Source organism: Girardinichthys multiradiatus, chromosome 8, assembly GCF_021462225.1.
Source record: "Girardinichthys multiradiatus isolate DD_20200921_A chromosome 8, DD_fGirMul_XY1, whole genome shotgun sequence".
In the NCBI taxonomy this organism is placed as follows: domain Eukaryota; kingdom Metazoa; phylum Chordata; class Actinopteri; order Cyprinodontiformes; family Goodeidae; genus Girardinichthys; species Girardinichthys multiradiatus.
Genome location: NC_061801.1, coordinates 37,943,556 through 37,963,917, shown reverse-complemented (window position 1 = coordinate 37,963,917; position 20,362 = coordinate 37,943,556). Strand labels below are relative to the sequence as shown.

At 41.8% G+C, this 20,362-nt stretch overlaps 2 protein-coding genes across 2 annotated transcripts; one reads left to right on the top strand and one right to left on the bottom strand.

Annotated features, from left to right (window-relative positions):
• Positions 1 to 319: 319 nt before the first annotated feature.
• pmchl (pro-melanin-concentrating hormone, like) lies at positions 320 to 937 on the bottom strand. Its single transcript, XM_047373328.1, has one exon. The coding sequence runs from the start codon at positions 864 to 866 to the stop codon at positions 468 to 470; it is 399 nt and encodes a 132-aa protein (XP_047229284.1). The 5' UTR covers positions 867 to 937; the 3' UTR covers positions 320 to 467.
• Positions 938 to 10,718: 9,781 nt separating this feature from the next.
• Positions 10,719 to 20,057, top strand: spag8 (sperm associated antigen 8). Its single transcript, XM_047372030.1, has 6 exons — positions 10,719 to 10,891; positions 12,264 to 12,414; positions 12,662 to 12,707; positions 14,077 to 14,191; positions 14,382 to 14,444; positions 19,758 to 20,057. The coding sequence occupies exons 1-6, from the start codon at positions 10,820 to 10,822 to the stop codon at positions 19,863 to 19,865; spliced, it is 555 nt and encodes a 184-aa protein (XP_047227986.1). The 5' UTR covers positions 10,719 to 10,819; the 3' UTR covers positions 19,866 to 20,057.
• The last annotated feature ends 305 nt before the right edge of the window (positions 20,058 to 20,362 follow it).

Below are 20,362 nucleotides of genomic sequence, written 5' to 3'. Positions count from 1 at the left end.
TGAAGCAAGGAAAACACACCTAAGAGGACAGGTTCCGTACACTCATAGAAAGTTAAAGCATGCACGACAGTATTCAGACGAGAAAGTGGTTTTGGAGCAAGAAGTATTAAATCTAGGACAGAAATGTACTTTTGAGGCAGAGCAGACACATTTGTAAGCGAGCAACTCTGGTTTGAGTGTGAGAGCAGAGTTTTGAGCAAGAGCAGCAACAATTCTAAGTGAAGTTCTTTGAATTGAAAATGTATCCTCCTGTTTTAGGAAGAAATTTTCCACTATATTTTCTAAGAAACCAGCTACCAAATAAACAGCAGGCATAAAGCAGAATTGAATAATATTTATTCACAGATCTACAAGAATTTTAATACTCGTACACACATTTCTTGATTATGTCACACAACAGTGTAAGACAGGAAAGGATCTGTTTGCTTTCTTCGGTTTGGTTGCCTCATGGAGCCGAACAAACAGTCCTAGACCTCCCAGCAAGGCCGGTACACCCGTCCCACCATGCACCTCATGTTGTCTCTCCTTAGAATGGGGAAGCCCAGCTGCTGTCTGCCGTCTCCATGCTCGCTGGCCTGGTTGCTATCATCAGCTCTTCGTTTGTAAACAGAGAGCCCGTTCTGCAGCACTCGCAGGTCCCTCCATATAGTTGGATCAGCGGCAATGACGATGACCTTCGATGTCCGTGGTCTGGTCACACTGGCCACATCTGCTTCAGCCAGGTTGCTCTCCGTTGCCTCATCATTTAGGAGCGAGTTGAAAACTTCTTGCTCCAAGGATCCGTCTTCAGTCTTGCCCATGGGCAGTGCCATTGAGTTGAGTAAGAGTGCAGCAGCAAAGATGACCGACAAGAGGGACTGCCTCATGGTGGGGATCTTTCAGGAGGTCGGAGTTGTTTGCTTGGAGGAGATGAATTTTCTTCTAAATCTTGCTTCTCAGTTCTAACTCGGACTTTGGACCATCGTTGCCTTTTATACCATTTCAGTCTAAGCTGACCACGTCGTATTCTGAGTCATCAGAGCTTCATCTTTTGTTTGTTGGAATTAAGAGATTAGTTTGGTAGAACTCCTGCTGTATTTAAGTGTGTTGTCTTGGAGGAAAGTTAATGAAAATCTATAGTGTGTTATCTCCTGTTAGACACTTGAAAACAAAAAACTAGAAGGTCTTGAATCAGGGGACATCCAAGGAAAGATATTAATCCACAATTACTGTCCTTTAAAACAACAAGGACGGCTAAACCACCCGTGATGCTCTTGTGATTGTCAGATACTTGATCAAGAAACCAGTTTGCCCAAAGCATTGTTGCAGAGACAGTCAAGAGGGGATTTAAACCTAAGCCTAATGAGGGTAAGAGCAAACAAATGGCTGTTGAAGTGTTTGTGTCTTTGTGGCAGCAGGTTTGTTGACGTGTCAAATATACAGGAAAGCTGCGTCCGCACCCCACGGTTTGAGGTGGCATCTGGGGTGGTCTCTTGTTTTTACATCCATCTAATAGTGGTTCTTAGAGGGCATCTACATTAAAAAGCCTTAATAGTTTAGCATATTTTTTGGGGTCCATATATTATAACGTGTTGCAGACGTGATTATCCCCCTTCAACACGCATTCCTACTGCAATGTAATTTTAATGCAGTTTGGATATATTGTGGTAAACCAATAGTGTCCAATGTGTGTCAAAATCATCAAGTTGAAAAGTTCTCAGATGCCACAAAAATGTATTTCTATTCACTGAAATAGATTTATTGTGACTTTATTATTTTTCCTTTCTTAACAATAAACTAAACATGCATTCTTTTCATAAAATAAACAAAGCAGCCTGTTGTCAAACACTATCTGCAAATTATCATTTATAACTTCTATAATTTTTTTAACGAAAGGCAATGTCCATAATTTATGAAGGGCATCATTTTCTATTTCTTGGTCTGGAAAATAGTTTTAGTTTTCACAGCAACAAGGAGGGGTTGTAGGTCATTCTTTCTTCAAAAATGTTTGTGGCCCTATTTGCTATAAAATTAAAATGAAAGGAAAAAGGATAGTTAATAAAAGAAAACTTGTCTGTGCTGTACAAATATTTTATTAATATTAAGCAGATTTTATTTTGCCCCAACAATTTTTAAAAAGGTGTCCACGTTAGTGTTTGTCTTACTGGATCTCAGTGCTGTGTTGGACACAGTTGATCATAACATACCAACTGATAGACTGGGAAAGTCCAGAGGAGGGTCTGGTACTGTGCTAAAATGGCTCAGTTCTTATTTGGCAGACGGGGACTATTTTGAGTAATGTGGCAATGAGAAATTTCAGCAAACAATGGTCACATGTGGGGTTCCTCAAGGCTGTATTCTCAGCCCACTTTTATACAGTATCTATATTCAATTCAATTCAAAAATATGCTTCCCAGAGCTCAGATTATCTGTCATAGTGTTACGTATGGCTCTGACCCACATGCAGAATCACGCTCAAGGGAAATGGGTACAAGTTTGAAAAAGGTTTATTTAAGGAGAATGGATTGGTATGATATGCAGGAACAACTTTAAGGAAAAAACGACAGGTAAGTGGCACAGTAAATGAAACCGGAACTTAAATGTGAAATGTCTCTTACTAGGAGGGAGTAGGCAATCCGCCAGGAGGAGAGGGATTCGGACTGGAGAAGAAGTGAATATGGAGACAATGGTAGTCCGATGATTTCTTAGTTACTTGGGTTAGAGCTTGGAGTGCAGGCAAAGCGTCAGCGAAGAGGTGGAGGGTGGACAGGTTAGGTTGAATGGTCTCTGGAGAATCCGGGTCCGGAAGCAGCCAGCCGGGGAAGTTCCAGAGTATGGCGTTGGGTAGGTGTGTGTGGAAGATCCTTCCTGGGGAGATCCTAGTAGCGAGGCTAGAGCGAAACGAAGCCACCGGGGCCAGCCTGGGTAACCTCCGGTTCAGTTCACACAGAGGCTAATACTCGAGCGACGAGATACTGGCTGCTTCCTGCTTAAGTACTCCAGGACTCAGTCACCAAGATGGAAAACACCTGTCTCCACCACTGCTGAGCACTAGCGCCTACTAGGAGTCAAAAAACACAGACAAAAACATACAACAGAAACTCCAGCCCCGACACTATGGAGTACTAGAATATTTCTCCGATCATATGTATTCCCAAGGTTAAGGAACAGCGCTCAGCTAGACTCAATTAGGCTAAAAAACACAGCATATGGCACAAGTGTAGGTATTGTCTTTGACCATGAGCTATATTTTATCAACCGCATAAAGCCTGTCACAAATGAAACTAGTACCATATTGAAAAAAACACTAGAATAAAGAGTTTCCAGTTAAAACAGTACACAGCTGAACTGGTGTTTGCTTTTGTTTTTTGTTTTTTTGGTAGATTATTGTTACTGTGTCTTTAATAGTCTCTGTGAAATAAAAATCAATCAGGCAGCTGCAGCCCATTTAATACGCTGCTGCCAAAGTACTGACCACCGCACCGTGGCGGTTTTCTGCATTTATCTTGGTCTAGAATCTTATATAATTCGCTGCATTTCCTCATTCCCAAAACCTAACCATTTATTTCTTTTAAGTTAGCATTTTGAACAACCAAACAGCTTCTTTTTTATTTAAGACTTAAAATAACATTTATTCTTTTTGCATGTTCCTTGTCATTAACATAGTTTTCTTTACTGCTCTTCCTTTACTTTCCTTTAAGGGACTTTTAGCCACCTTTTGTTTGAATTTTACAAAACAAATAAACTTGCTTTGTTTTTTCTAAACCAATAATAAAAAAAGAAAAGTTAAAAAATAAGTTGATTGTTTGACCTTCGATTACTGCTTTTGTTTAAAAATGTGTAGAAGAAACACATCTGAATCCCTGTGATGTTGTTTGTTTGTTTTTCTATAGTTTCTTTCATCTGTGTTAACAAATTGAGATGATAACCTTCCCCACATTCTTCCAAAAGCAGAGACATGGAACATTTTCCATGTTTGCCCTTGGATGTGAAGTAGCAACTGTCTGCCAAAAGTCCAAATGTTTCACAGCCTGAGCTACACCTTGTCAGAGAGGGGAGAAGAAGGGTTCTCCAAAATCAAGATGGCAATCTGCGTCGAACAGCTGACTACACTTATGGGTGCAGGCCAAAACTTAAAGCCCTGGCTGAGGACTGTGAAGGGAGCATAATATGAACCCACAGTCTGCTCGCGTAAAACAGTGGCTCTATAACACCAGTCAATTTGGCTCTCGGCAGCTCTCTCTAAATTACGGTGCAGACTCGAGGGCCACAAAGCCAAGACTTAAGTGTAATTCCACCTAAAAAGAAAAGCGGTACTCAAATCCAACAAGACTCAGGTACAAATTAAATTATGTTGAATTTCCAAAAGAGTGCTCAGGGCCTGTTATTCCTGTGGTCTAAGATACTGAAATCTCACAGACAGGTTAGCAATATGACACCGTGCACAAATGTTACTTAATAGGGGCAAGATGTTCTGCTTCTGTTCATAAATAAGTCTGTCTGGCCAAAATATTTCAGATCATCAGTATGCTTCTTTAAATTCATAGTCATGGAAAAAAAGTACACACCCTTTAAAACAGAACTGTAGAGAAAAGATCAGGCTTATGAATGCATGAATCATTAATGATTGTAATTGAAACAAATATCTTGCTAAAATCTAATCCTATATCCAATATGACGTATGATCTCCTCTCATTTCTGGATGTATTGTTATAGTTGTGCATTGTTTAAAATGATATAGATATTGTCAGTCAATCTGAGCCTTTTCAAGCTTTTTCATAGCAGTTTTCCTCAGACATTTACCTGTGTTAGGCTGTGCAACCTCCCTACTTTCAGTTCTTTTTGGTTTGGTGTGGTAAATGAATTACCATGTTCCTCTGAGGATTCTAATTGCATATATATCCATTATGTGGCTGATCTGTGAATAGAGCATAAGATTGTGTTGCATTTACCTGTTTATTGCATATTTACCTAAAAAACAAAAAGTTAATCCAATTTATTTTTTATCTCCGCCAGGCAGCACCTTGAACTGGATAATGATGTCACAATCTGTGACTCAAAACACTGAAGAAGAAAGCCATATGCTGCAATTATTGAAGGATCGGGCCACCGTTGGCAGAGGGTAAGAGATGGGTCCGGTGGTGGTGGGAATTGGGGGGAAGATGAAAGTAAAGAGATGAAAGCTGATTTGCTATCCACATCTCACAGTATTTTGGTCGTGTCGCAAGGGATAGAACTCCCAAAGAAAGTGACTTGTGGCCAAAGCAGAGGTGCATCGTGTGCTGATTGTAAAGATTTATCCCTCATCCATACATCTGCAGGGATGCTGGTAGCCATGAGGATGGCCAGTCAACATGTAATCTCAAAGTGGTTCAAAAATAACAGTTCTGGACTCTAAAGTGTACGTGATAGTGGAAAAAAAAAAAGCTGAAAATTATTTCTCACTGTGCTAGGATCAGGGAAAACCTGATCCCAGTTACCTCAACAACCCCTAGATTAAACACAGTATTAATGCTGGATGGAGTTGACAGTTAAAGCTTTAAAAAGCTCCACACGCTAATGAGCCTAAAAATGCTTGGCAAGTGTTGAACCTTTTACACAGTTTGCTCAAGGAACCAAAAGACAATTTCTTTGTACATTTGGCCTTAAGCACAGTAGGATCTGCAACAACTGGAAACTGTATTTATTTCAATTTCAATTTTTCCTTTTTTTCCCACTGCTCTGCCAGTGAGAAAAAACAGGTACATGAAACTTCGAGATATGACTCCCCCTCAGCTCGTTTGTGAAGTTGTCCAGCTCAGACCGATCGAGCATGGTGAATGTTTTTCCTGAGCCCGTTTGTTCATAAGCAAATATAGTACCATTATATCCATTCATGCAAGACTCAACAATATTTCTGGCCACAATGTTGAAAACTGAGTCCTGAGACGTGTCTATATCTGCCACATGGTCATAGGTTAAGGTCCATGGTTCTGGTTTTGAGAGCAGAAGGATGGTGTTGGGTGAGCTGATGTTCAGATAAAGACTCTGATCCCCGTGTTGTCATGATTTCTGGGTGTTTTTGGGTTCTTCTTCTTCTTATTATTATTATTCTTGATAGGTTTTGAATCATGCTTCTCTTTATTATTTTCCTGGTTATGCTTTAGTTTTTGTCTTCTAGTTCATGTTTTGTCAAGTTTGGTTTTTTGGATCTGCTTTAGTTTCATGGTTTACTAGTTGTATTTTTATTAGTTTGTATTCAAGAGTCTCTGTTTTGCTCCAGCCACGTTTTGTTATCTTCTGTCTGTCAATTAACTTTATTCGGTTCACCTGCATTCAGTCTCCTCGTTTCACCTGTATGGGAAGAAACTTGTGCCATCAGAAACTGAATTTGAATGCTCTGACTGAATTTGTATTTGTGTAATTTGAAATTAAATGCATTGTTTTGAAAATGAATTCCACTCAACTGAAACAGAATTTTATGGTTTGAAACTGAATTTATTTGCTTTTAAAATGTATTTCGTTGTATTAAAAAATCATTTTGACTACTTTCACTTTCAGGTCTGTAATTCAATTTCAGTTCCAAAACTCAGTTTTTTGTGTCACACATCCGGGTCCTTGAGAATAGCCACAGATTAATCAAACACAGATTCATTGATTTACGTTTCACATCAGGTTAAACTTCCTTTACAGCATGTTGAGCTGCAGCAGTGCAGCTACATGAGCTTGACAGATGTCCATCACCAAGTCAAATGAGCATCTATAAGAAGCGTCATGTAAACAAATGATGGTCAAACAGTAACACTTATGCTACCTGTAGCTATTAGCTAAACATGCTAGATTAGCATAGTGTGCCGCCGGTGTCACGTCAGTCTGCGTTTCTCTTGCCCTTACCTCAGCGTCACTTCTGTTGCCTAGCAACTGTGTTAGCGTGAAGCGCAGAACTGTGAAGCCGAAATGGAGCCTGAAGGTTAATATTGCTGTCAGTCAGTCATTTTCTACCACTTATTCCATAGTGGGTCGCGGGGGAGCTGGTGCCTATCTCCAGCAGTCTATGGGCGAGAGGCAGGGTACACCCTGGACAGATCGCCAGTCCATCGCAGGGCAACACACAAACAACCATGAACACACTCATTCATACACCTAAGGTCAATTTAGAGTGACCAATTAACCTAACAGGCATGTCTTTGGACTGTGGGAGGAAGCCAGAGTACCTGGTGAGAACCCATGCATGCACAGGGAGAACATGCAAACTCCATGCAGAAAGACCCCTGGTTGGTAATTGAACCCAGGACCTTCTTGCTGCAAGGCAACAGTGCTACCAACTGCACCACCGTGCAGCCCTTAATATTGCTGTCTCTACTGTAAATGACTACATGGTTTTTATTCACCCTTTGACATATTGCTGATGGCTTATAATGTTGTTTTGTATTAAAATGTTATTGTTTTATGATCTTCATTATTGTGTTCATAGATATAAAAATTTAACTCTAGATAAAATGCATTGATGACAAATACCATTTGTTTAATTTATTTGTAAAGCTTTCAACAACTTAAACACTAACATATTAACTTTAGGAACAAGGGATAAGAAGGATGCATTTGTTGGAACCTTGGAGATTGGACAGCATTCGTCTTCTCATCCAGGATGTTATCGGCCTCCAAATGCGTCCTTCAAAGGATGCAGACCTGAATCTGGACACAGCAACAGTGAATGACATCCGTGAATCAGTAAATCTGTGTTTGATTAATCTGAGGCTTCAAGAACCCGGATGTGTGACACAAAAAAAGTGAATTTTGGAACTGAAATTGAATTTCAGACCTGAAAGTGAAAGTAATCAAACTGAATTTTCAATACAAGCAAAGCAATTTTCAAAGCAAACAAATTCAGTTTTAAACTATTATATTCAGTTTCAGTTTAGTGAAATTCATTTTCAAACCAATGCATTTAATTTGAAATTACACAAATACAGATTCAATCTGAGCAATTCAAATTCAGTTTCCTATGGCACAAGTTTCTTCCCATACACCCGGTTCTTTCTCCATATATACACCTCTGTTATGTTCATTCCTCGCGGAAACATTAAGGATCATACCATGCCTGTGTTGCCTGCCTGTTCATTGTTTTGTTCCTGCCTCCTCTAGTGAGTGAGTTTTTGTTTTTTCTTGATTAAATATTTTTCTTACCGTCATGCTGCCTGCTTGTCTGCATTCCGGGGTCCTCCGCTACACAAACTCTGACACGTGTGGTCAGCCCAGCACCTTTGGTCAGAGGTTGCACTCGTACAAAGACTTTTAAGGAATCGCTGTCTTCGCTGGCAGCAAGAAGAGTTCCAGATCCTTTTCCACAGAGATCATTATGGCAAACGTTAAAAACTGGGTTCATCAAACCTGAACAGAGTGAACAGTATTTTGTTTTCAAAGCAAGATTACATGAGCTTGTTTAATATTGTTTACATCCTTTAAATTTGGTGGGCTGCTCACTTCTCATGCTTTTTTTTTTTTTGGGCTGCATGGTGGCACAGTTGGTAGCACTGTTGCCGTGCAGCAAGAAGGTCCTGGGTTCAACTCTTGGCTGGGGGTCTTTCTGCATGGGTTCTCTCTGGGTACTCTGGCTTCCTCCCACAGTCCAAAAACATGACTGTTAGGTTAACTGGTTTCTCTTAAATGCCCTGAGGTGCGAATGAGTGTGTGGTTGTTTGTCCTCTGTGTGTCTGTGATGGACTGTGTGTCTGTGATGGACTGGACAGTCTATGGGTGAGAGGTGGGTGTACCCCACCTCTCACCCATAGAAAAATATGAGCCCTATTTTGAGAAGGAAGAACTGGGGTACCCCTTAGAAGCAACTCGGCCTGGGGACTCAACCCACAAACTGCAATCACCCATTAGGGCGTGTGCTTCCGACACCCCAATAAGCCAACTATGCTTCCCTCAAGGAAGACGCCGACCTTAGCCACAAAACACAAGCGGCAAAACACCCCAGAGCACCATCTGAGCACACCCACCACTGGGGGGCTAACCCAACAAGAGAAAAGGTGAAACAGTTGAAAGACAATAAAAGACAAGCCACCAAACCCGTCCCCCAAACCCTGTGTGCCTGGGACCCTATCCTGCGTGAGACTAACTCTTATTATCCACACCAAACATCCAACTTCACCCCGAAGTGCTGCAGAAATCTCTGTTACTAACAAACTTAAGGCAGGTGTGAATAGTAATAAGGAGCAAGTGTGAAGGGAGAACTGAAAGCGAGACCAGCTGGAGTGAATAAGAGAACTGATAAGGGATGAACGTTGGTAGAGAGTGTGATATAAGATATCTTTCTTTAGTTTCATGTTGGCTGTCTTAATTTTTAGTTTGCACAAATGAATAATTCTTAAAAAAAACTCCTAGTTTCTTTTATTCAAAAGGAAGAATTACTCCAAAGCGTTTCCTTCTATCTACAGCTGTTTCCACTTGCCATCATCCTGTTGTGCTTTCCTTCCAGAACATGTTGGCATTTCTAACTAAAATAATCACAGATTCCTGTGTAAATTACGGGTGGAAGCCCGATGCAGCCATGTTTTAGTTTAGCTGTTTGACATCCACAAAACACTGGCTCTGTTTCTGGCTCTGCTTCATGCTGATGAGGTTGTGACCCCTACAGGGACTCTGGCTGCCTGACAGTGAAAGCTCTAGTCGCAGTTTCTCAGCAACAGAGGTTTGTTTCTGCCGTTCATTTCCACAGTAACAAGCGCAGTGTTATATATAGCAGAATTTGCACTGATATGAATAAATACAATGATTCAGCAAGGATGCCTAACAAATAGAAAGGAGGTTGTAAGGCGGTGATGTTTCTTGACTTGGATGTAAAATGCCTTTTAGAGAACAACAGTGTTGCTCTGCTTTAGGCAGATCAATTGTAGGTGGTAGGAAAACAGACCTAAAGAGTCCTGAGTGCATTTCAGAAAGCAGGTTAAAAAAAGCCCTGTAAAATATTGCTTTTTAAATGATAAGCAAGCAAAAATGAATTTATTTAGGTTTTCTGGTTCTGAAGCTGCTGGATTTCTTTTTTAGAAAACTAAGATTTTTTTCTGATGTTTTATAATACACATGAAACGACAAAAAAATCAACAACACAACCTCGGTTTAGCAATTTACATGTAGGTGTAAGCGATAATTGGAGGGGTCAATTACCAGATGGAAAATGCCTTTTTCTGGATCAGGAAATGACAGTGTGAGATCTGTCTTTAAGCTGTTGCCACACTGTCTCCTATCTTTCCACATATGATGGGAATTAATAAAAAATTTATTGGCACGACTTTGAAGTATATGTATTACTTGTGAAACAATCCCAGTTGGAATTAGACATGGATCATGACTAAAAGATCGAAGTCCCGAAAACAAGCGGCCAGAATGAGCTTCCTCCATAGGGTGGCTGGAGATAGCCTTGGAGATAGGGTGAGGTGCTCCATCGGGGAGCTCAAGCTAGAGCTGCTGCTTCTTGACATCAAAAGGAGTCTTGTGAGGTGGTCCAGCATCTGATCAGGATTTTTGTGGTCTCATAAGTGTTCTCAATGATTTTTGGAGATCTTTCAAAGTTTTTCTTTGGACTTTCAAGGCGGATTCTCACTCATTCTGTGACAAGGTTTTGAAGAATGTACAGTGGGAACATCTCAGACGTTTCATTTTACTGTATTTTAGTAAAAATAAATAAATAAATTATTGTCAACAATCAACGGTCTAGCTAGCATGACGCGAACCCGGTTGCCATGACAACACTTCCGCGAACAGCAGCTTGTTGCCATGGGAGACTTCCAAACGGAGAAACCAAGTCACTTCTGGTGGTTTTGCTAGCTGTGTTAGCTGCTGTGTTTTTGCCACCATGGCCGAGCAGACGGCCTCAATGAAAACCAACATCGGAAAATGTCTCCAGCAGCACAGCTGGATGCAGGAGGTGAGTTGAATTAGCCGCTGTTCAGGCGTCACTGCCGTCGGAAAATGTGTGCAAGGATAATGAGGAAGAAAGCTGCGATCTGCTGATGCAAACAGATACGAAACAGAAACCCAGGATTTTTAACTTTGATGTTTTAATACATATATAATCATATTCAGTTAAATAAAATATGCGTTCCACAGAGTTTAATTTGTCAGATTAAAAGTACCCTTTTAAAAAACAACCTTTAAGCAGGTATTAAATATATTTAGTTAAGCCCGCATATTTGTATTATAAAATGCTTTTATTGGGTTTGTATACTAGAAGTCAATTTCTTTCAGCAACTTCCTCCCTAAGTGAAACATTATTATATAGATTATTTACACACAAACTGATGTTTCAAAGCCTTCCTTTATGCCTCCCTTAATGAAAAAAACGACATTTAAAATTAAAATCAGACCAATAAAAACATTTTAATACAGAAACCTGGGCTTAATGAAAAGTATGTGTATTACCTGCTTAAAGGTTGTTGAATTGTTAAATTTGACTGTATGTTCCCTGGCCTTCATGACGTGGTTTGTTCACTAGTCTTTCGCTCTTCTCAGATTTCTTCTTGTAAATAAAAAAGTAAATTTTTATCTTTGAACTCGCATTTCACTATTATGCTCTACTTTGTGTTGGTTTGTCATATAACATCTAAATATAATACATTAGAGTTTGTGAATATTCTAATTATTGCCGCTAAGTAGTTTTCTGCAGTTGCATTGCTGCAGTGACGATTGCAATTAAGCTGCAAAGGTTTTTCATTTTAAATGTAGATATTTTCTGCACAGTTTTGGCTTAATTACTGCTCGCCGTCGGTTGTTCTTTCTGTAGAGTCTGTATACTCTAAATTAGTTGACGATTATTTTAATAATTGGTTATTCCTGATAAATATTTTCAGTCCTAGTATTTTGTATGTTATTCTTCTTTATATTCAGCTAAAGTAAAGGAATCTAACTTTGTCTCTGCATCAAGCAGCTGGTCAAAATGTGAAGATCCAAGTTAAAAAAGTTTAACAGACTGCAGATAGTCAGGTACTGGACTGAAAATGAGTTAAGATGGAGGCAAATTTAAAAAATCCTTTTAAATCTTTTCTAGTAGTACCTTTTAGTAGTATTTCCTTCCAATCAACAAAGTAGAAGTTTTATTTTCCACAGTTTGAATAATATTTCCAGCTCGACCTCCTTAATGCGAACATTCAGTTTGGGTGACTAAACTTTTCGCTGCAGTCTAAATGACTTTATGACAGAAACAGTTTTTAAGGTAAAGTAAAAGCGCCAGTCGGCAGTGATAGTATTTGTATTACAGTTTTAGTTTGTATCTAGTCTCAATGATTTCTGTTGTCCTCCAGAGAGCAGTTGCCTCTCCGGACATCGAGGACCCAAAGAAGATTCACGGACACAAAGGGATGTTCACAACAGACCAGCGGTGTAAAATGGACACTTTAACCACGTACAAAGCTACTCATGTTCCTCTGATGGGTCCTGGAGTGAGGCTGAGGGGTAGGCGCCTTCATGTTCCTTCAGAGTAACAAATCTGATTTTATATTAACCCATTTAGAAACTGAGGTGAATTTTAGAAGCTGAAAGGAGTTTATCCAGTATCACTGTAGCCTGCTGAGAATCAGAGCTCAGTGTTCATAAATACGCTGATGACTGTTGTGACCTCTATTTATTTACTCTGAAAATGTTGTTTAGGACGATTTGCTGTGCTCTCCAAGTTCATTTCTTTTATATCTCCACGGTGCAGGCATCAGAAGGGAGCTGCTGGAGAAACATATTACCCAGGTGATAAGGTGAGTCACAGACAAGTCTTTTGATACTGAAGCAGAAAATGTCATTTCTGCATGCAGTTTCTTTTTAGAAACGGAGAGCAGTGTTAGTTAATATTTACATGTCTGGGTTAAATCAGACTTTATGGTGTTATTTTGCATGGAGGCCAGTCATCATGATGGGGCTGATAGAGGGGTGCCCCCACAGAAATGAACGTCCTGCTCGATTAGAGCGCTCAGGAGGAATAAAAAGCTTTGTGAATTTGATGAAAACAGTCTGATCAACGCTTCTAATCCTTCACTTCGTATATTCAATTCCCTCTCTTTTACAAGTACAGTTTAGAGCGGTATGATTCACACTGATTGTTTCACATGAATATAAACTGATTTCAGTTGGATTCTTTCTCAGCTGATTATTTCTTTGGATAAATACAGTGAACATGGGTGTTTGGTTGTGAAGTGAAATTTTAAAACTAATAAAGTTCTTTTTCATGATCTTAAAATATGCATCCTATCACTCACACACACACTTAATAATCTATAAACAATGTAAACTTTCAATATCAGAATGTCTTCCACTACCAAACCTTTGGTTATAACAGTATTCACTGTATTGTACAAATGAAAACAAGATGAAATTACTCAATATAAAATTTGTTTGTGATCTCCTGTGTGACTGATAGCACCCGACGTGTCCTTGATTCACCCACACATTTGTTTGGCCTCGACAGATTGTGTGCGGCTCTGTGTGGTCATTGAAAACACAGGGCCTTCACCCAGGGCCAGACGACTTCCTGAATGCAGCACTTCACACAAACATTTGCTGGTTTCTTTCACTTGCTTTATTACCACGTGTCTCATGCTGCAGCGGTCAATAGAAAGTAAACAGCAAAAATCAAGGCAGTGTTACACCTTTCCCTGACATTTGCTCATTCGTATCTTTCAGCTGAAGCTATAATTTGCAGAGAGCTTACAAAGAATGAAAATGATCACTCCAATCCAACTCCTGTTTAAAACACTTGGAGGCTGCAAAAGACTTCGAAGGTCCAAAACCTTTGAAAGGAGGCTAGGAAGCTGAATATTAAGATGGATATTTATTTTCAGTATCACAGTGACTACAAATCTACAAACAAATGTACAAAGGAATGGCTTCACCAGAAGAAAACCGATGGCTGACCCAGAGTCCAAAACTAAATCTGACAGAAAATCTGTGGGTTCACCTAAAGAGGGCTGTAGGCAAGAGATGTCCTCACAATCTTAGAGACTTTGAGAACTTTGGCAACAAAGAGTGGGCTTTATGTAACTCTACAAAATCCCCACATGCTTTATGGCAAGGAGCTCAAATACCTTTAATGGATCTTCACTCTGACCTGCTCACCTCCTGTTTTCACAGGGAGAAGATTCACAATGAACAGAGTCCACCACCACCTGAAGCAGACTACAGCTCCACAACCCAGAAGGATTTCTGTGTCCCAGGGTTTGTTCCCAGCAGACCAAAGTCAACACGAGTATGTGTTGGAGAGGTTTCTGCTTGAAGCTTTGTGATGTTTGTAGGATTTTCTGCTGGAATGTGACTGGAAATTAGATTTTTACACTAATATCAGATCATTAGGTTAAATACATTAGGACATTTTTACCTTTCTACATCTTGTAGTTTTGGTCAGTGCCTTGTTTGATGCAGTCTTCCCTCATTTCCAGGTTCATGATTACAAACGTGAGCAGGCCATAACATTCTGGAGTGAAAACTGCCAGCAGATACAGGTGTGTCAGACCTTTCTTACATGTTTGTTTGTGTTAATAATACAGATTCATAAACTAAGAGTGACTTATCTAAAGGGTGTAACTCATCACCTGCACCATATTTCAAGGGTTTCTCCACCAAACCGGGTCCAGTGATGACTTGGAACTATTTTTTTCCCAGATGCGTGACATGACTCCTCTGAGATTTCTGTTTTAGTTACAGGGTTCCAACACAGTCAGAGAGTTCATACGCATTTCCAGGGTTCCTGTGCAGCTACAGGGTTCCTATGCACTTCCAAGGTTCCTGTGCAGCTACAGGGTTCCTATGCACTTCCAGGGCTCCTATGCAGCTACAGGGTTCCTATGCACTTCCAGGGTTCCTACGCAGCTACAGGGTTCCTATGCAGCTACAGGGTTCCTATGCACTTCCAGGGTTCCTACGCAGCTACAGGGTTCCTATGCAGCTACAGGGTTCTTATGCATTTACAGGGTTCCTACGCAGCTACAGGGTTCTTATGCACTTACAGGGTTCCTACGCAGCTACAGGGTTTCTATGCAGCTACAGGGTTCTTATGCACTTCCAGGGTTCCTACGCAACTACAGGATTCTTATGCACTTACAAAGTTCCTGCGCAGCTACAGGGTTCTTATTCACTTACAGGGTTCCTACACAGCTACAGGGTTCCTATGCAGCTACAGGGTTCTTATGCACTTACAGGGTTCCTACGCAACTACAGGGTTCTTAGGCACTTACAAGGTTCCTATGCAGCTACAGGGTTCTTATGCACTTACAGGGTTCCTACGCAGCTACAGGGTTCCTATGCAGCTACAGGGTTCCTATGCACTTCCATGGTTCCTACGCAGCTACAGGGTTCCTATGCAGCTACAGGGTTCTTATGCATTTACAGGGTTCCTACGCAGCTACAGGGTTCTTATGCACTTACAGGGTTCCTACGCAGCTACAGGGTTCCTATGCAGCTACAGGGTTCCTATGCACTTACAAGGTTCCTACGCAGCTACAGGGTTCTTATGCACTTACAGGGTTCCTACGCAGCTACAGGGTTCCTATGCAGCTACAGGGTTCCTATGCACTTCCATGGTTCCTACGCAGCTACAGGGTTCCTATGCAGCTACAGGGTTCTTATGCATTTACAGGGTTCCTACGCAGCTACAGCGTTCTTATGCACTTACAGGGTTCCTACGCAGCTACAAGGTTCCTATGCAGCTACAGGGTTCCTATGCACTTCCAGGGTTCCTACGCAACTACAGGATTATTATGCACTTACAGGGTTCCTACGCAGCTACAGGGTTCTTATTCACTTACAGGGTTCCTACACAGCTACAGGGTTCCTATGCAGCTACAGGGTTCTTATGCACTTACAGGGTCCCTACGCAACTACAGGGTTCTTAGGCACTTACAAGGTTCCTATGCAGCTACAGGGTTCTTATGCACTTACAGGGTTCCTACGCAGCTACAGGGTTCCTATGCAGCTACAGGGTTCCTATGAACTTCCATGGGTTCCTACGCAACTACAGGATTATTATGCACTTACAGGGTTCCTACACAGCTACGGGGTTCCTATGCAGCTACAGGGTTCCTATGCACTTCCAGGGTTCCTACGCAGCTACAGGGTTCTTATGCACTTCCAGGGTTCCTACACAGCTACAGGGCTCTTATGCACTTCCAGGGTTCCTACGCAGCTACAGGATTCCTACGCAGCTACAGGGTTCTTATGCACTTCCAGGGTTCCTGCGCAGCTACAGGGTTCCTACGCAGCTACAGGGTTCTTATGCACTTCCAGGGTTCCTGCACAGCTACAGAGTTCCTACGCAGCTACAGGGTTCCTACGCAGCTACAGGGTTCTTATGCACTTCCAGGGTTCCTACGCAGCTACAGGGTTCCTGCGCATCTACAGGGTTCCTATTCAGCTACAGGGTTCCTATGCACTTCCAGGGTTCTTACGCAGCTACAGGGTTCCTACGCAGCTACAGGGTTCTTATGCATTTACAGGGTTCCTACACAGCTACAGGGTTCTTATGCACTTACAGGGTTCCTACGCAGCTACAGGGTTCCTATGCAGCTACAGGGTTCCTATGCACTTCCAGGGTTCCTACTCAACTACAGGATTCTTATGCACTTACAAGGTTCCTGCGCAGCTACAAGGTTCTTATTCACTTACAGGGTTCCTACACAGCTACAGGGTTCCTATGCAGCTACAGGGTTTCTACACAGCTACAGGGTTCTTATGCACTTACAGGGTTCCTACGCAGCTACAGGGTTCTTATGCACTTACAAGGTTCCTACGCAGCTACAGGGTTCCTATGCAGCTACAACGTTCCTATGCAGCTACAGGGTTCCTTTGCAGCTACAGGGTTCCTATGCTGTTCCAGGGTTCCTACGCAGCTACAGGGTTCCTACGCAGCTACAGGGTTCTTATGCACTTACAGGGTTCCTACGCAGCTACAGGGTTCTTATGCACTTACAGGGTTCCTACGCAGCTACAGGGTTCCTACGCAGCTACAGGGTTCCTATGCAGCTACAGGGTTCCTTCGCAGCTACAGGGTTCCTATGCAGCTACAGGGTTCCTTCGCAGCTACAGGGTTCCTTCGCAGCTACAGGGTTCCTATGCAGCTACAACGTTCCTATGCAGCTACAGGGTTCCTTCGCAGCTACAGTGTTCCTATGCAGCTACAGGGTTCCTATGCACTTCCAGGGTTCCGATGCAGCTACAACGTTCCTATGCAGCTACAGGGTTCCTTCGCAGCTACAGGGTTCCTATGCAGCTAGAACGTTCCTATGCAGCTACAGGGTTCCTATGCACTTCCAGGGTTCCTATGCAGCTACAACGTTCCTATCCAGCTACAGGGTTCCTTCGCAGCTACAGTGTTCCTATGCAGCTACAGGGTTCCTATGCAGCTACAGTGTTCCTATGCAGCTACAGGGTTCTTATGCACTTCCAGGGTTCCTGCGCAGCTACAGGGCTCTTATGCACTTACAGGGTTCCTGCGAAGCTACAGGGCTCCTACGCAGCTACAGGGTTCCTACGCAGCTACACGGTTCTTATGCACTTCCAGGGTTCCTGCGAAGCTACAGGGCTCTTATGCACTTACAGGGTTCCTACGCAGCTACAGGGTTCCTTTGCAGCTACAGGGTTCCTATGCACTTCCAGGGTTCCTACGCAGCTACAGGGTTCTTATGCACTTACAGGGTTCCTACGCAGCTACAGGGTTCCTACGCAGCTACAGGGTTCCTATGCACTTCCAGGGTTCCTATGCAACTACAGGATTCTTATGCAGCTACAGGGTTCCTATGCACGTACAAGGTTCCTATGCAGCTACAGGGTTCTTATGCACTTCCAGGGTTCCTGCGCAGCTACAGGGCTCTTATGCACTTACAGGGTTCCTGCGAAGCTACAGGGCTCTTATGCACTTACAGGGTTCCTACGCAGCTACAGGGTTCCTTTGCAGCTACAGGGTTCCTATGCACTTCCAGGGTTCCTACGCAGCTACAGGGTTCTTATGCACTTACAGGGTTCCTATGCAGCCACAACGTTCCTATGCAGCTACAGGGTTCCTATGCAGCTACAGGGTTCCTACGCAGCTACAGTGTTCCTATGCAGCTACAGTGTTCCTATGCAGCTACAGGGTTCCTATGCACTTCCAGGGTTCCTATGCAGCTAAGGGTTCCTACGCAGCTACAGGGTTCTTATGCACTTCCAGGGTTCCTATGCAGCTACAACGTTCCTATGCAGCTACAGGGTTCTTATGCACTTCCAGGGTTCCTATGCAGCCACAACGTTCCTATGCAGCTACAGGGTTCCTTCGCAGCTACAGTGTTCCTATGCAGCTACAGGGTTCCTATGCAGCTACAGGGTTCTTATGCACTTCCAGGGTTCCTATGCAGCTATAACGTTCCTATGCAGCTACAGGGTTCTTATGCACTTCCAGGGTTCCTACGCAGCTACAGGATTCCTACGCAGCTACAGTGTTCCTATGCAGCTACAGGGTTCCTATGCAGCTACAGGGTTCCTATGCACTTCCAGGGTTCCTACGCAGCTAAGGGTTCCTACGCAGCTACAGGGTTCTTATGCACTTCCAGGGTTCCTATGCAGCCACAACGTTCCTATGCAGCTACAGGGTTCCTTCGCAGCTACAGTGTTCCTATGCAGCTACAGGGTTCCTATGCAGCTACAGTGTTCCTATGCAGCTACAGGGTTCCTATGCAGCTACAGGGTTCCTATGCACTTCCAGGGTTCCTACGCAGTTAAGGGTTCCTACGCAGCTACAGGGTTCTTATGCACTTCCAGGGTTCCTATGCAGCTACAACGTTCCTATGCAGCTACAGGGTTCTTATGCACTTCCAGGGTTCCTACGCAGCTACAGGATTCCTACGCAGTATAGAAAAGTGTGGAATTTGAGTATTACATAGACAATTATTTTATTTTCCGGACTTCTTATAATTTTTTCAATACTTTTGTCCTATTCCATTCTCTAAAAGTTCCATCCATCCATCCATCCATCCATCCACCCATCCATCCATCCATCCATCCACCCATCCATCCATCCATCCATCCAGTGTTTTTTGGCTTCATATTTAAAATCTGGTCACTACTAATATTTACAGTGGCTAAAAAGTGTAAAGTTGAGAAAAATATTCAGTATATTGTTGTGAAACGTTTTGGTAGAAAAAGCTATAGTTCAGATATTTTTACTCTTATTGTAGATTATATTACATATAGAAGTTGTCATAATCCTGAGATTTTTGAGTTTTATGTGTATGTGTTTATGTGTTTTGTGTGTATTTTACTTTTTCCTTGCAGTTCATTATGTTCTTTAGGTCTTGGTTTTTTTAGTTAATTTTTCTATGAGTATTATTGTTAAGTGTTTTTCTTATTATTAGTGTATTCTTTGTATTAAGCTTCCTAGTTTATTCTAGTGTTCTTTGTATATATCAATTATCTCTGTTAGATATCTTCTTTGGGTTTCTATATGTTTCTGCTCACTTCATCTGTGTTAATTAGCCTCCCTCCTTCAGCTGCTCTGCATTTCTGCTGTCACAGCTGCTCCATACCTCATCTGGTTGCTCTTCTGGTTTGCTTGTCATTTCTCCACCCCTGCTTCTGTATTTAAACTCTCTGAACCATTTCACTCACGATTCACTTCCATGGTTCTGTCTGCATGTTGGTCCAGCTTCTGTCTCATGACAGAAGTTACTCTTTGAGTAGACCAAGGGGATTACAGAGTCTGCATTTAAAGCTCTTATTTCTTATGTTCTTCAGTATCAAGTATCAGAGAAAAATCATTAGATTAATATGTTTTTTCTTTTTGGCGGCAGGGTGTAACACCTATCCGCAAGCTGAACGCACCTTTCAGGAAGTCTGCGCTTTTCAGCACCCCTATCAGTGAACGCCTGGATGAAGAGGACCTGCCGCCAGACAACTGAGTCACTTCCATCACTTCATTACTAGCAGCTGTAAAACAGGTGCTAAACTCGTGTAATTAAAGACCATCTGTTTTGGCTTCATCTGCAGCCTCCTCCCACCTGGATTTAAACTAGAAAATACATACTGTACCTACACTGAAAACAGCATTTTACAAGTATAACCAGAGTAAAGAACATACTTTTCAACTATCAGCATCAACAGTATTGCAACAATACTTTGTCTTTTTCAGTTTCTTGTATTATCAAAAAGAAAGAAAGGATTTGAATCCATTGTCTCTGCCTAACTGGGTAAAGTATTATATTTAAGTATTTCAATTTTTACTCTGAAGTTAAATTTCTAAATTTAAAGTTCAAATTTGGAAATCCCTAGAAATCCAAATCCCAAATAGGAGTTTCTCAGGCTTCTCACAACCACCGATCTCAAAATCCAATATGGCTGCCTTATGTATAAAGCTCAGTAATGGCTCCAGTAAAAATAGTTTATTTGGTTTTTTGAT

What these genes read in the sequence shown, in the direction of transcription:
- pmchl (XM_047373328.1), bottom strand. Translation starts at nt 866, where the DNA reads ATGAGGCAGTCCCTCTTGTCGGTCATCTTTGCTGCTGCACTCTTACTC.
- spag8 (XM_047372030.1), top strand. Translation starts at nt 10,820, where the DNA reads ATGGCCGAGCAGACGGCCTCAATGAAAACCAACATCGGAAAATGTCTC. An exon ending in CATATTACCCAGGTGATAAG is followed by an intron (nt 12,708 to 14,076) that starts GTGAGTCACAGA and finishes CTGTTTTCACAG; the next exon opens with GGAGAAGATTCACAATGAAC. An exon ending in GCAGACCAAAGTCAACACGA is followed by an intron (nt 14,192 to 14,381) that starts GTATGTGTTGGA and finishes CCTCATTTCCAG; the next exon opens with GTTCATGATTACAAACGTGA.